Source organism: Podarcis liolepis, assembly GCF_965112155.1.
Source record: "Podarcis liolepis genome assembly, chromosome: 7".
NCBI classification, from domain to species: Eukaryota; Metazoa; Chordata; class Lepidosauria; order Squamata; family Lacertidae; genus Podarcis; species Podarcis liolepis.
Genome location: NC_139561.1, coordinates 34,982,810 through 34,997,231, shown reverse-complemented (window position 1 = coordinate 34,997,231; position 14,422 = coordinate 34,982,810). Strand labels below are relative to the sequence as shown.

Below are 14,422 nucleotides of genomic sequence, written 5' to 3'. Positions count from 1 at the left end.
ATGGAGGATAGAGCTACAGTGGTGCCCCGCAAGACGAATGCCTCGCAAGACGAAAAACTCGCTAGACGAAAGGGTTTTCCGTTTTTGCGTTGCTTCGCTAGACGAATTTCCCTATGGGCTTGCTTCGCAAGACGAAAACGTCTTGCGCTTTTTTTAAAAGCCGCTTGAAGAGGCGCAGTTGCGACAGACCGTGCTTCGCAAGACGAAAAACATCGCAAGACGAAAAGACTCGCGGAACGAATTCTTTTCGTCTTGCGAGGCACCACTGTACCTACAGCTATTAGCCAAGATAGCTAGGAAGTGCCCTGTTCAGAACCAATACAGCTCTGGATACCAGATGCTGGGAAGAGGAAAAAAAGGGGGGAGTCTATCCCATTTATCCCTGCTTATAACCTTCCCAGAGCTCGATGAACCTCTAGCAAGGTTTTATTTTTGTAACTAGACAATGGATGATTTGGATGTAATAGCAAAACTGTTGTCTGGCCATCAACTCTAAGCCTTTAGCTTGCATGCTCCCTTTTCCCTTCCCTCTCCTTTTTCTGGGTATTCTAATTCCTTCCCTGACTTCTGATTTAGAACCAACTATAGTTTGCTGTTATATCTGAATTGGCAAACTATGGACTTTCTTTAGCTTTCAGATCAGAATTTGATGCTGATTCAAATCCTGGTGAGGAGAGGGCAGGATAAAGCCATCATTTCCTGTATTGGATGTCGTGGCAGACCACTGTTTTCTTGAAACCATAATAAGTGGGGAGGAAATTGCAGAGCACAAGCTCAAGGGTGATTTGGAGTTACATGTGAACTGACTTGAAGTGTGTTCATTTGTTTCACTGAAAGCTGGGAGACACAGTACTCCTAACAGGACTGAGTGTGCTGATCGAAAATGTTATACAGCAGGGATGACAAACCTGTGGCCCTACCATTGTTGGGTCTTCTACCTGTCAACCCCAGCCATCATAGCCAATGGTCAGGGATGATGAGAGTTACAGCCCAGCAATATCTGAAGGGCCACACATTCCCTGCCCCAATCTAGAGAATACGTATATTCTGGGAACCTTTCTGCAAGATATACATACATGTATTATTTTATATTTAGGATTAATTGTACCTAGGCTGAATTAAATCCTCAAGCAAAATGTAAACGATACATTTCTTGGTCTCCTGTTGACCTTGTCCTTTATTTTATCTTTACAGATTTGTTTCTTACTACATTAGCACCTTCCGATGAAATCCAGTTTGAAATCTGGGTTAATCAGGTAAAGAAGTTTATATGTAAATGTTTTAAGATAGATATAATTTTTTAAAAAATGTATAAAAGCATGCTCAGAAAAAATAGATAAAAATAAAAGCATGCTTAGGGCCTGTTAAATGAAGAGGTTGTCTGATCATACTGATTTCAAGGATAAATAGTTGTCATTATAGTAAATATAACTTCAGCGCATTCAAATTTCAAAGATTGCTTGGAGGCAATGTTTTACTCAGCATCCCTGCCTCTGCAGGATTTTAGCATGACTGCCAATTAAACCAATCAGTCTGCCCTAATGTGTGCGTTAACAGGGCTCCTGTAGTGATGTCATCTGTTGTATGAGATTACTGTCATTTAATTTGTCAGCATGATGGCTTACAAAGAAAAAGAAAAAGATTTCAACACAGTGCTCATTCTTTGTTGCCCGTAGGCATTTGTCTAGGTTTAAACATGGCTGAAATTTCTTCCTTGGAGAAATGGCAGAAGATAGTTTGGTTATTTATCCAGGCTTCTTCCCAGCTGTTTAATTCCCAAGGAAGACATCCCAGTGCAATTTGGTGTGTTGCAAAATAGGAATCACCCATCTTAGGACAAGTGGCTAACCACAAAGTCGGTATAATTCTTACAATTCCTGCTGATCATGAAAGAAATTAAATATCAAGAGGAAGAAAGTCAACTCTGATGACAATCTCTTTTTAAAAAAATGCCCAGATGCTTGAACATCATTTTTAAGGAGTGACATTTCAGGTTATTTCTGAGTTTGCCATTTAGAAAGGGTGGAGGGGGGTCACCTGACACCCCACACACCTTTTTGTTTCAGAGAGATTTTTGTTTCGTGATCTGAAGGAATTGTAAGAATTATACTGACTTTGTGGTTATTCGGCAGAATAATCTGCTTCACATTTCCTAGTTCTCTGCAGACATTGGCATATTGTTTTTCAGTTTTTTGAAGATCTAACATAAATGTGTCCTCAGTGAACTTGAAGTGTTCTAGGAGTTCAACAGTGTTTAGAAGACAATTCAATTTTTCAGTTCTAATGATTTCCACATGACTAAAGTACATGAAAACACACTCCGAGTTAATGGGAGATTGCAGTTTAAAATCCAAATTGTTTTCAAAGCCACTCAAACATTATTATAATGGATTATTCACATTAATGATTCAGGTGTGTTGAAATAAAGTTGTTCAAAATTGGAACCAGCTTTGATGCACAATGACCCAGTTCAGATTATCTTGGTTTATTATGCCATGAATATGTGCAAGCCTCTTGCCAGTGCACAGAGCCTCTTTGCTTCTTCTTTCCTGGGGGGCCACAATTAAACCAGGAAGTGTCTCATTAGCCACAGTTTCCCATTTTGTCTGAACTTGAAAACTATGATTAGGAACTTTGGATCAAGCCAAGATCCTACACAAATGCTTAGTTTCCTTTGTTCAGACGAAATGAAAAACTACGTAATTGGAGTCTTCCTAGTTTTATTACAGCTCATTGTGATGTGGCTACATGTAAAAGAGAAACAGGATCACCAACACCTCATCAATGATTACAGCTTACCAGAAACCTCATTTGCTTTAATTAATAGGAATTGTGCAAGGCTCCCTGAAATGTGACTTTTGCAGGACATGTTCCAGTGACAATACAGTCAAAAGTTTTATTTGCTAATTGTCATGTGCTGATTTCCTATTCAGCAATAAACTTCTATTTGCCATAACCAGGGGTCAAAATTTTGGTCCAGAGGCAAGTAACATAACTCTTAACTTTCATGTTGTGCTTTAAGGAACCAGAGAGAAAGTCCCTGTTTGCATCTAAGAACACTGCATTGTGTCCCGTCCCATTCCCAGGGGTGCAGCAGGGTATGTTATATAGCAGGCATCCCCAAACTCAGCCCTCCAGCTATTTTTGGGACTACAATTCCCATCATCCCTGACCACTGGTCCTGTTAGCTAGTGATGATGGGAGTTGTAGTCCCAAAACAGCTGGAGGACCAAGTTTGGAGATGCCTGTTATATACTGTAGTCTCCCGTAGCTCATCTGAGCATCCCACACTACTAGTGATGTTGCTTTTCAGAAGCCATCTACTCAGGGTTTCCTGTTCTGATTACTACAGATCTTATTGCGGTGATTATTTGGAAGGAGATGTGAATGAGTATTCAGGAGGTGGCTGTTCTGGTACAGTGGTACCTCGGGTTACATACGCTTCAGGTTACAGACTCTGCTAACCCAGAAATAGTACCTCGGGTTAAGAACTTTGCTTCAGGATGAGAACAGAAATTGTGCTCTGGCGGCGTGGCAGCAGCAGGAGGCCTCATTAGCTAAAGTGGTGCTTCAGGTTAAGAACAGTTTCAGGTTAAGAACGGACCTCCGGAACGAATTAAGTACTTAACCCGAGGTACCACTGTATAGTGTATGTGGTGTTCTCCTGCCATTACCCTTTTGGGTGGTGACCAAATTGTTCTAGTAGTTGAGAAAATGGATATAGGTAACATAATCCTTCTCCAGTGATTGCATCCACTACAAATAAGTTGGGAAAATGCATTGTTAATTAGCACTGGAGCCATTTTACAGACAGGTTTTCCCCAAATCAAAGTCAAAATTAAAAATGATTTGCAAATCATCAGATGTGAAAATCCAAGTAAATGCTTGCATGGCATGGCCATTGTGCTGAAGGGTGGCATAAAGATCCATTAAAAAAAACAAAGTAAGACAGAATTATATTGGTTCCAGAAAGTATCAAGTTCTACTTTTCCCCATGTGTTTATGCTGGGGTTTTCCCTACACTCACAGAGTTGTTTATAGATTACTTTGGGTAATATTTTGACTTTTTTATTTATCTCTGACAGGATGGGAATTTTTCCAAAGCTACGCATATGAAGAGGAAACCCAAAGATGTAAAAGTTGTTGGGCAATCAGTGTTCGCTGATTTTGGTGAGATTCTTTTCTCCTTTTCCAAAATACTTGACATTTGCCAGTGCAGAAGAGTGGCACGACAAAGCACATACACAATAAGCTCTTTTGTTGACTTAACAAATGGATTTATAGTGCTGCTATTATTATTTTTTTAAAAAACACCTTTTCTACAAACCTAAGGCATTCATTTACAAGACTTTAACAGATAAACTGCCTATAAAACTCTGTCATGCATGAGAAACATTTAAATTAATTAAAGTAGCTTATAAAAAGATTGATAAAATGTGTTAACATTCTTAATAGTTATAATTGCCAGTTGTTTCACTAAGCTTTAGAACAAAGGGAATACGTAATTTATATGTAAATCTAGTTTAGAACAGTCTTTGACCAGCAAAATGTACTTTTTAAGCAGTAGCTTAGCTTTTGGGAATCATTGTGTATATTTTAAAAGCCTAAAATATAGTTGTTACTAATACGGTAATCCGAAAGGTCTTTTTCTTTAACTCTAATTTTATTGATGATAGATAATGCTATTGTTTTTATTCTATCAATCCTAATTTAAACACATAGGTTAATATAGGGACTTCTTAGGCAGAGCTAGTACATCCTCTGAGAGTTAACTTTTATAATAGTTAGCTAACTGTTAGTGGCCATTCATATAGTCTTTTGTGGCAAGTCAGAACCTCCCATTGGCCACGAAGAGAGCTTCACAAAATTTTGCTCTTTTTATGCATAACTTATGGGTGGTTTTTTTGGGGGGGGTTGTGGTTGGTGTGTTTGTTTGTTTCAGTTAAATTTATAATCACTAAGGGTGTGCGCCAAAGTCAGGATTAGGTTCAGATCCTATTTGTGGGGGAGAAGGCTGCTTCAGCTCATTTTGGAGGAAACCCACCTCCACTCAGGTCCAAGTCAAAAACTCTTGCTTCAGAACATCCAAGCTTTCCTTCATTGACTAGAATGAGGAACCAAGCAAATACCTTTCACACATATAACCGTGGTTGGCCTCTGGTGGGGTTGCTGAAGACATTTAACTGTGTTAACTACAACAGACAAAGCACAGGGCCATAGGATCCAATTTGTGGCTTGTTCCCCTTTTTTGCCATAGTGTTAACTTAGAATGCTCATTAAAACTCAAATAAGTATCTGCATGCAATTCCTCCCCCCCCCCCTTGTCTTTTATTTGAAAGAAAGAATACCCATGAGATTTGATTTGGGGGGGGGGAGATCTAAACTCTCTTTTGTCCATGCTGCTTCAGTTTTACATTGTCCTGGTACAGAAAGCTGTTAATGATTCCCCCAAAAGCAGATGGTGCTAAAAAGTGCCATGAATACTAATAAGCATAAAGTATATGTCAGATACATTTATTTTGAAAGATGTAAGAAAGAGAAGTAATCTGGAATCGAATTTCATCTCTCCAAGTGTTATAGCTAACAGCAGTGGATAATATCACCAAAGGCTGCACTGTAATTTTAGAAATCTGCCATATTTCAAGGAAGTATGAATTAACGTGGATTTCAGGAAGTGTAGAAACAAACCTTTTGCAACATATACTTTCTATATACAATGCGCCATTTGGAGTTCTACTTCTTGTTATCATTTTAAAGTAAGAATCCTGACAAAAAATTAACAGTTTCAGTGTTGCGAATAAATAAAATACTGAAAAAGAAGTGCAAAACTTCCTTCTCCTGAAAGCACTTATAGCTTTGAAGAGTTTTGTTACTTGGAATTCATTGAAAGATGTGTAGAGATTGCCAGGGGCAAGAGAGTCTGGAGACTAAAGACTGAAAATTTCTTATGCCTAAGGGTGCCTGTGGATAAGAATTCAGTTCAAAACAGGTTGGGTTTAATAAAGCAGAGAGCTCCATTCTTTCAGTGCCTTTCTGCTTTTCCTTTTCTCTGTTAGACTCGCATATCCCAGCCTTGCTAACTTTCTAAGTGATGAAAGGATGTATCCGGTCCTCACTCAAACCCTCACTCAAACCCTGTTCATACATTTACCGTATTGGTCTGAATATAAGCCTCACTTTATATTCGCGACCTTACGGTATGCAGCCAGGAGCGCAGGGCAAACAGTGCCAGGAAGGTGGTGAAATGGCGCCCGCTCTGCACATACTTCCCCATCCTTCTCCCCCAAGGCCAGGAAGGGAGAGAGCGAGGAAGGAGAAAGGCCACCGGCAACGCAGCGTGCCCCCCCCCCAGTATGCAGCCAGAAGCAGCGATGAAGGGAGCAGCTTATATTCGGGGGTTTTAACCCCCCCCCCATTTTTGAAGTTATATTTGGGTGCAGCTTATGTTCGGGCCAATACGGTATTTGTACCTTGGTGGCCCTGCCCTCAGCCCCCACATGCTTAAAGATGCCGTCTGCAATGATTTTGTGCATTCACACCCAACCACATGTAGGCCTCTGTACTCGCAATCCCAGACTTTTTTCCAAGATGCTAGATCACATGTACAGAAGTCTACATGTATTCAGATACGCCTGCCTAGGCGCCTTGCAAATATCACCTTTGGAATATGTGGGAGTGGAAGCCTGATGAGTTACCTCCATATGTTCAGTTGTATCTGAATGAATCTAACTAGATATAGCAACAAAGACACTTTGGCTCGGATGGAGGGAATTATTATAAAAAGAAGTTTTGGTACATTTTTTGTTTGTTTGGATGCTATACTATAATCTAGCAGGAAGACAAGGAGAATTTACAAACATTCTTAACTTTACAAATGGAAAATAAAAATCTTTTCTTCAGAGTATGTCCAAATAATATTTATGGAGCAATAAATCATCCTGCTCTTCTTTTATTTTATTCTGTGGAATGTAATGAAACGGAGAATGGAATAGAAAACGTTTTTAATAAATTCTTTAGAAGCAACAGAACATACATTTTTCTACTGTCTTCTTCAAAATGAATCCAATATAAAATTTGTAATTGTATTTTGAAGAGAGAGACATATACATTTGCAGCTTACGTCTCGTAGCCAATTGAGTAAATGTACATTAATGCCATTTTAAAGCAACAGTTTTTCTACTACCATGAAACAATGTTTTTCCCTTGACTGAACTAAATTACATGCAGTTAAAAATAAAGTAAATTCAATGCAAAATATTTAGACCGATAATTCAGGCAGCATCTCTGCTTCGATATTCCCTGCCTGTTTTCTGTGTTGATTTTGTTTCGTGCTTGATTTTGAATTTGAATAAAATATAGGGTATATTTGCATGCCAGGATCCGTAAATGGTGTAGCATGGGCAGATACTGAATTGTTTTTCGCAGCTGTTGAGTGGGTAGTTGAGGGTAGTTGAACCAGACACCACCTAAGCTTGGGTCCCTTTTCCCACCCATGTTCACCATCTGCATAGAGTTTCTCTATGCAGCAGTAGAGTCATATTCATATTCATTCTGGATGTCAAGCACATTCACAAAAGCTGGCCCATAGCCATTTTTGCTTGAGCTACAACATGAAAAGCTTCTTTGGTACTGAAGCCAGCATGTAAGACATTTGAGTGGTCAAAGGTGCTTTCAAAGAGCATACATTTATGGCCTTTGAAATGCACCCTTATCAAAGCTGATTGCTCTGTGCCCAGGAAACCCAGTTTTTCTCTCTGTCAGATTGAAGACTTCAGTTTAGCTTGCTTGGTTTGTATAGTCCTGGTGGCAGTACTGCATTTGTGCATTCAAAGGATTGGTTAGGACAAAAGGTGAGACAAATGCATTTAGAGAGAGAATGGAACTAACACACAAGTTTCATGAAAGGAAAGTTAAGAAAGGTTCATTAATAGATAACAGAGAGCTGTGCAGGATGCATGTGAAGCCTCACCCAGTCTCGATTTGGTCTTTTGTCCAACACATAAGTCCTCCGTAACCATGAAATTGAAAAGCCTGGAATCATGTGGGAGCCAGTCTGCATGTGTCTGGATTGGGCAAATGGCACGGGAGCTGGTGTAATGCTATAGCTGGGTGCCGGTCTTGACCCTGCCTCCCATCACAACTTTGACAACTTGGGACTAGGTTGACTATGGAAATATATTCCTCCATATAAGCCTGACTGTTTCTAAAGCTCTGCATCTGAGGCTCTGGCAATTTCCCCTTCAGGCTGCAGTCCCTTCACCACATTGAGTGTCCCACCAGACAGTCCCCTGGCCTTCACGGGTGACTTGTTAGGCAGCACATAGCTATGACTGGAAGCCCTGCAAATCCCCAATATGTGGGTGGTCCTTTGGATCCCAGGCATATTATTCATGCAGCAAGTCAATATAACTTATCCCCATGAAGTTCTAACAGGAATCTGTGTAGTGTTGATGGGTAGCAGGGATTCTCTTATGAGGTTAATCAAGTCTGTAGCTTATATATCTGTAACAAAGGGGGCAGAAAGCACCACAAGGTTATATCCAGGTATGGTCCTTCAATTTAGTTTAGCTTTATCCTGCCAAAGACATAGTAAAAGGTAAAGGGACCCCTGACCGTTAGGTCTAGTCGCGGACGACTCTGGGGTTGCGGGGCTCTTTTCGCTTTACTGGCCAAGGGAGCTGGCGTACAGCTTCCGGGTCATGTGGCCAGCATGACTAAGCCACTTCCGGCAAACCAGAGCAGTGCATGGAAATGCCGTTTACCTTCCCGCCGGAGCGGTACCTGTTTATCTACTTGCACTCTGACATGCTTTTGAACTGCTAGGTTGGCAGGAGCAGGGACTGAGCAACAGGAGCTCACCCCATCGCGGGGATTCGAACTTCCGACCTTCTGATCGGCAAACCCTAGGATCTGTGGTTTAGACCACAGCGCCACCCATTTCCCTAAAGGCATAGTAGCAGTACAATATTCTGGCATCTCAACTGAAACAAAATCTGATGACAAATAAGCAAATGTCGTTCAAATATAGTTGCTGAGGCTTTTATCCCATACCCACTTCCCTAGGAGTGAGCAGCATTTTGCTCAGTGGGACTTTTCAGAGTAAACATGTACAGGTTTGTGTTGGTGATGCCTTAACAAAGCTGCCTCGAGTGCTGTAGAAGCAGGGGAAGAGATGTTCTAAATAAATAACTCTTAGGCTTCCTTGCATACATCATAAAAGCATTTATAACATGTTAGAGGTGGATGCAAAACATGCATTGATATATTTCAGCATCTGATATCTTATATTTGTGTCAGCTTTGAAGGGGTAAAATTAATCAGCTTGCTGCAGAAAAGAAGTCCTCAATTGCCACAGATAAAACTGGATAGGTCACAGTGCCACAATTATCATTCACCTGACACCGCTGCACCTCCATAATAGGATATAATTTTGCCGAGATGCATTTTCCCTAAGGAGTGAGGGCTGCTCTTAGGGCTAAACGGGAAGCAGCAGCAGTGGCGGTTTTTTGCTTGTCATGTGGATCTGCCACAATCGCCAGAAAAATGGATGGAGGGGGCTGCTTTTTGGCAGCAAAAGAGGCACAAAGACAGTGATTGCAGAAATCACCAGTCCTTTCCATATCTGAGCTCTGCTGTGGGTGGTGAAGAGGGAGCATACTGTGTGTGGGGAGGAGGATAAACTTCATTCCCTTTGCTTTTTAAATACCAGACCTCCAACCCATTCTTTTCTAGCAGAGTTGTGACAAAATCACATAGAAACTCACAGATCTGATGCCAGTCCATCTACTCTGCCCCTTAGTAGCATGGTCTGTTCCTGTGTGTGCATTTTCAGCTACCAGCTGCAAAGCACTCAAGAGAACACACACAGAGCCCAGATGGAGCAGTTAGGATGCACTGAGGTCAGTGCGGCTACTTAACGTGCATAGTTCCATCTTTATAAGAAGAGACTCCTTTAATGTGGAATATTCGTCAAGAGTATTCTTTTTTTAAAAGGAAAGTCTCTGCTAGATGGGCCCCATTGCTGGTGGCATTATTTGCAGAGGCACCATGGACGTTCCCTTAAAACGTAAGGTCGGCTTTTCTGTCAACATTACCCTCACAAAGTCCTAGGTTGAAAGCAAAGCATTGTTTCTCTGGTTGTGAACATCTCCAAATCCAACTTCTGTGAGGAGTTGTGGCAAGGGGAAACAAGTTTATGTGTCAATGATTCATTCAGAAGTGGGGGCACATGCATTCTCGCTCTCATCCTAAGGCTTTGTAAACATAACAATTTTGGTATGATTGTTATTAGAAATTCGGAGAAATGAAATGCCCCTATATTTTACATGATGCTTTAGATTCCAGTCCTAGTTTATACCAAAGGGTCTTCAGACCAGCTGTAGGCTCATGGCCAACCAGAGTGGACAAAGAAAAGATGGAGTTTGTGGGGAAGGCAATTTAGACCAGACCTACCCACTTCAGAGTCCTCTAAGCCACATGAAGCAACTACTGCTCCTTTTCTGCAATCGTAGGCAAGCAACCAAAAAAGGAAGTGGGCCCCACTTGGCCACCAAGTGGTTGGAGGACTGCATTCAACTTGGTATCATACTAGAACATCATTCTATGAAACTTGTTGGCTGGAGACTCAGGAGAGACAAAAGAAAAAGACTCCGAGTTGAGAGTGGATTTCATGCTCTTTATTCAACTCATAGTGGTGAGGAGGAATTGAAGTTCCCTCAGAATGTCTGCTTTATATACATTATTTACACAGTGGGCCCCACGTGATTGGCTAATTCCGAGATTCACCTGTAGGGCAATCAGGTTGTGGATTCACTTCCACCTGGAGCTGGATTGGGTGGCTCCTGTGGACCAACCCGACTGCTGCATTCTGAATCCTATTGTTCTAGAACCAGTCAGACTGCTGCCTTTTGGATCCTATTCAACTCAGTACATAACATTCACACGGCAGAATTAATTGATGGTGATGGCTAGTTTAGGTGACTGAAAGGGAATTCATAACATTAATGGGGGATAAGTATTTCACTGAACATCAGTTACTAAAACTGGGACCTCACCTCTAGACATAGAATCATAGAGTTGGAATAGACCACAAGGGCCATCGAGTCCAACCCCCTGCCAAGCAGGAAACACCATCAGAGCACTCCTGACATATGGTTGTATATATGACTTTCTTCAGTATGTTCCGTTGTGTCTCTTCCCCTTTTCCAACTGATACCCAACATTCAGTGGCTACTGAGTGTTCTTGATCCTCAGTCAGATTGAATGGGAGGGTGAGTTGCCCTTTATGTTTTATTTAGGGTCTACGTCTGCTAGCACTGACCATCTCAGTTTACTCTTGGAGAGAATTTGCATGTTCACAGGCAGTGTCCTTGAAGTTGTTGTGGTGCAACCACAGCAGAGGAATCTGCCTTGTTTGTGGAATTACCAGAGGTGGCTTGTTGGTTGCTGTGGGTAGCAGGATATTGGAATAGATGGACCTTTAATCTGATTCCCCTGCCCCAGGGATGATCTTATGCCATTATCTCTAGACACTACGCCTGCTGCACTTGTGGCTCTTTTGGGGGGATTTTGTGAAACTAAAGTTGCCCATTTCTTAAATTGTTTGGAGCAATTTAAGTTTCACGAAAGTCCCCAAAGACCTATTTGCTCCCCAGGAAATGATAGAGGGATTAAAGCCTCAGTATGTCAGGTCTTCCTTTCCACTACCCGCAACTCCCTCTGAAAAAAGCTGCTCCCTTTGTGATGTGATGTGAGCTCCTCTTCAAATAAAATTCATCTTTAATATCTGTATTGTTCATCTGCTACAATATTCCTCTTAATCAGTTTAATTTTCTTGTAAAAATTGGTTTTGAAGCAGTACTACAGCATTAAGAAAACTGGAAAATATTATTTCAGCCACTTCAGTTCAACAATGAGCATTAATAATGGGTAAATTAGAAATCTTCATCTATGACTCATTTTCATTGAATTGCATTCTCTCCAGCGCATGCGAATGTCTAGAATATATTTACATGCAAAGTGGTTAGCACTGGGATTGATTAAAATCATTTAATATAGTTGCCAGTAATTTCTAGAGATGGCTGCAATTTTGGAAGCATTCATCTCCTGGAAATGGATTTGGAAGCTCGATTTGGAACACTGATGTTGGGTATATCCCATCCCTTGTTTCAGCCTTCAGTTTCCTCCCTCTTTGGTGAGGTTTTGGAAGTGAATATATACTCGCAACTAACTCTGCATTAAAACAATCCCTTTTCATTTCCACTGATTCAGACTCTTACTGAAGGGACAAAATTTGTAATAAAGGATCTTTACGTGCCTTTATGTTCCCATTACAAATAGGTTTTGCTCATTTCTGTTTGCTTATTTTTAGCCATAACACTTCATTTAAAAACTAAATAATCACTAAAGATGACTAGACGGTGGGTAAAACCAGGATCTGCTCCATAGGTTTCCTGCAGCGGAAAACACTGAAACATCTAGTCAAGGTTACAAATAGCTGGGGTGGGTGCATGATGCCGCTGTTTTTTCCTGATTGCTGAATAAAAGCAGAAAATGCAACTCTCCTTTTGAATATTCAGGGTAACATTTAAGTCTGTCGGAAAGGCACAGTTGGCTTTTAATATGCTTTTATTCTGCATAATTTGATTTAAATCGTTGTTTTAAAAGTGGAAGCAAGTATATGAAACACCATTTTAAGAATGCCCAGAATGTTTACATGAGTCGAGAGTTTAAGGCTATATAATTTAGAAATGCTTTCTGCAGGATGTAAAATATACAGTGGTACCTTAGTTTTTGAACGCGATCCATTCTGGAAGACCATTTGAGTTCTGAAACGTTCGAAAACTGAAAACTCAGTAGCCAACAGCTAGGCCTCAGGATCTTGCACTCAGTGGAAGCTGTGTGACATGTTCGACTTCTGAGGTGTGTTCAAAAACTGAAGCATTTACTTCCAGCTTTACGGCATTTGAAAACCAAAACGTTCATCAACGGAGATGTTCGAAAACCGAGGTACCACTGTACTTAGACTTGTCGTTATTGTGAGGTTCATGTGTATAACTGCCTAGCTATCAGTCCTGGAAAGCCAAGAAAAATGTTGACCCAGTCATAGTCTTCATCACTATGACAAGATGTATTTCTACTTAAATAATCATATTTTGAAATGTGCACATAAAACTTATATACATTTTATGTAAATTGGTTTCCTTTTCTTGTATTTCCTCATTTTTTGGCAATATGTCAGTGGACACACTGGACTCTCTGCCTCAAATTTTTCTCCTAAAATTATTTGTGGTTATCGCATCTTTTAGCTGGCCAAATCTTTAAATTGTTTTAGCATCTGCTAAAGTAATATTTTCATTAGGAAGCTCGGCAGGGGCTGCCTCGTCCTATTTTAATAAGTTGGCCAAGGTGGAGAGATTGTGTTACTATAATTCCTTTCCCATCCCTGTCACCTCCTGCTGAGGTATTTACATCCCTAATTAAAAAGGACAAAGCCTTGGGAGGGTTTTATTTAAATTGAAAATTAATCTGAACAGTGACACAAAAGTTATCTCAGTGGGTGGCAGAACAGAAACAGAATGCTGGCTAATGCCCACAACACAAGTTTTGCCTGTCTTGAGAGCACAACACTGACCTCCTTGTGAAGTTGATTCTCAAATTATTGCCGCACGCTACCCCAGTCTCCAAGCAGTGTGAGATTCCAGGGGTTCCAGGCGCTTGCCCAGGGTTCGTGTTTTCTCCTGGAAATGAGGCACAACAGAGACTGTGGTGTCTTTATGGCATATGGTTTATTTAAACATACAGTGGTACCTCGGGTTACAGACGCTTCAGGTTACAGATGCTTCAGGTTACAGACTCTGCTAACCCAGAAATAGTACCTCGGGTTAAGAACTTTGCTTCAGGATGAGAACAGAAATCACGTGGTGGCAGTGGGATACCCCATTAGCTAAAGTGGTACCTCAGGTTAAGAACAGTTTCAGGTTAAGAACAGACCTCCAGAACGAATTAAGTTCTTAACCCGAGGTACCACTGTATATACAACCTGAGCCTACAATGGAGGGATTCACAACACCCATGCCCCCAAAGGGTCTTGTTTCTCCCATAGCCACAGCCTTGGATTGACAGCAGAAATCAGCCATGGCGCTCTCTCTGCCTGTCCAGTCTGCAGCTTTTTCTTGAGCTTCTAGATCATATGACAGCAAACTCTGCTCCTTGCTGCTTTCCTCCTTGGTGACGTCACACACACCACCCTACTATAAACTCTGGCTTTAACTATTGAGAAAGGGAGCCCTATCCATGTGCCGTATTGCACCGAGCTTCTAATCCTTTGTTCTCTTAATGGCCCATCCCCTGGGCGATCACCTGATGAGGAAACTAGCCTAGCTTTTAAACATTTGCTGGATCCAGGAATTAGAGGAGTATG

The 14,422-nt window shown here is 41.0% G+C and overlaps 1 protein-coding gene across 1 annotated transcript in view; it reads left to right on the top strand.

The window, feature by feature from the left end:
• ITFG1 (integrin alpha FG-GAP repeat containing 1) overlaps positions 1 to 14,422 on the top strand; it is a 113,507-nt gene that overhangs the window by 28,960 nt on the left and 70,125 nt on the right. Inside the window, exons 7-8 of the mRNA XM_083513660.1 lie at positions 1,195 to 1,256; positions 4,086 to 4,170. Of these exons, the coding sequence (XP_083369786.1) occupies positions 1,195 to 1,256; positions 4,086 to 4,170 (147 nt within the window). The remainder of the gene's footprint in view (positions 1 to 1,194; positions 1,257 to 4,085; positions 4,171 to 14,422) is intronic.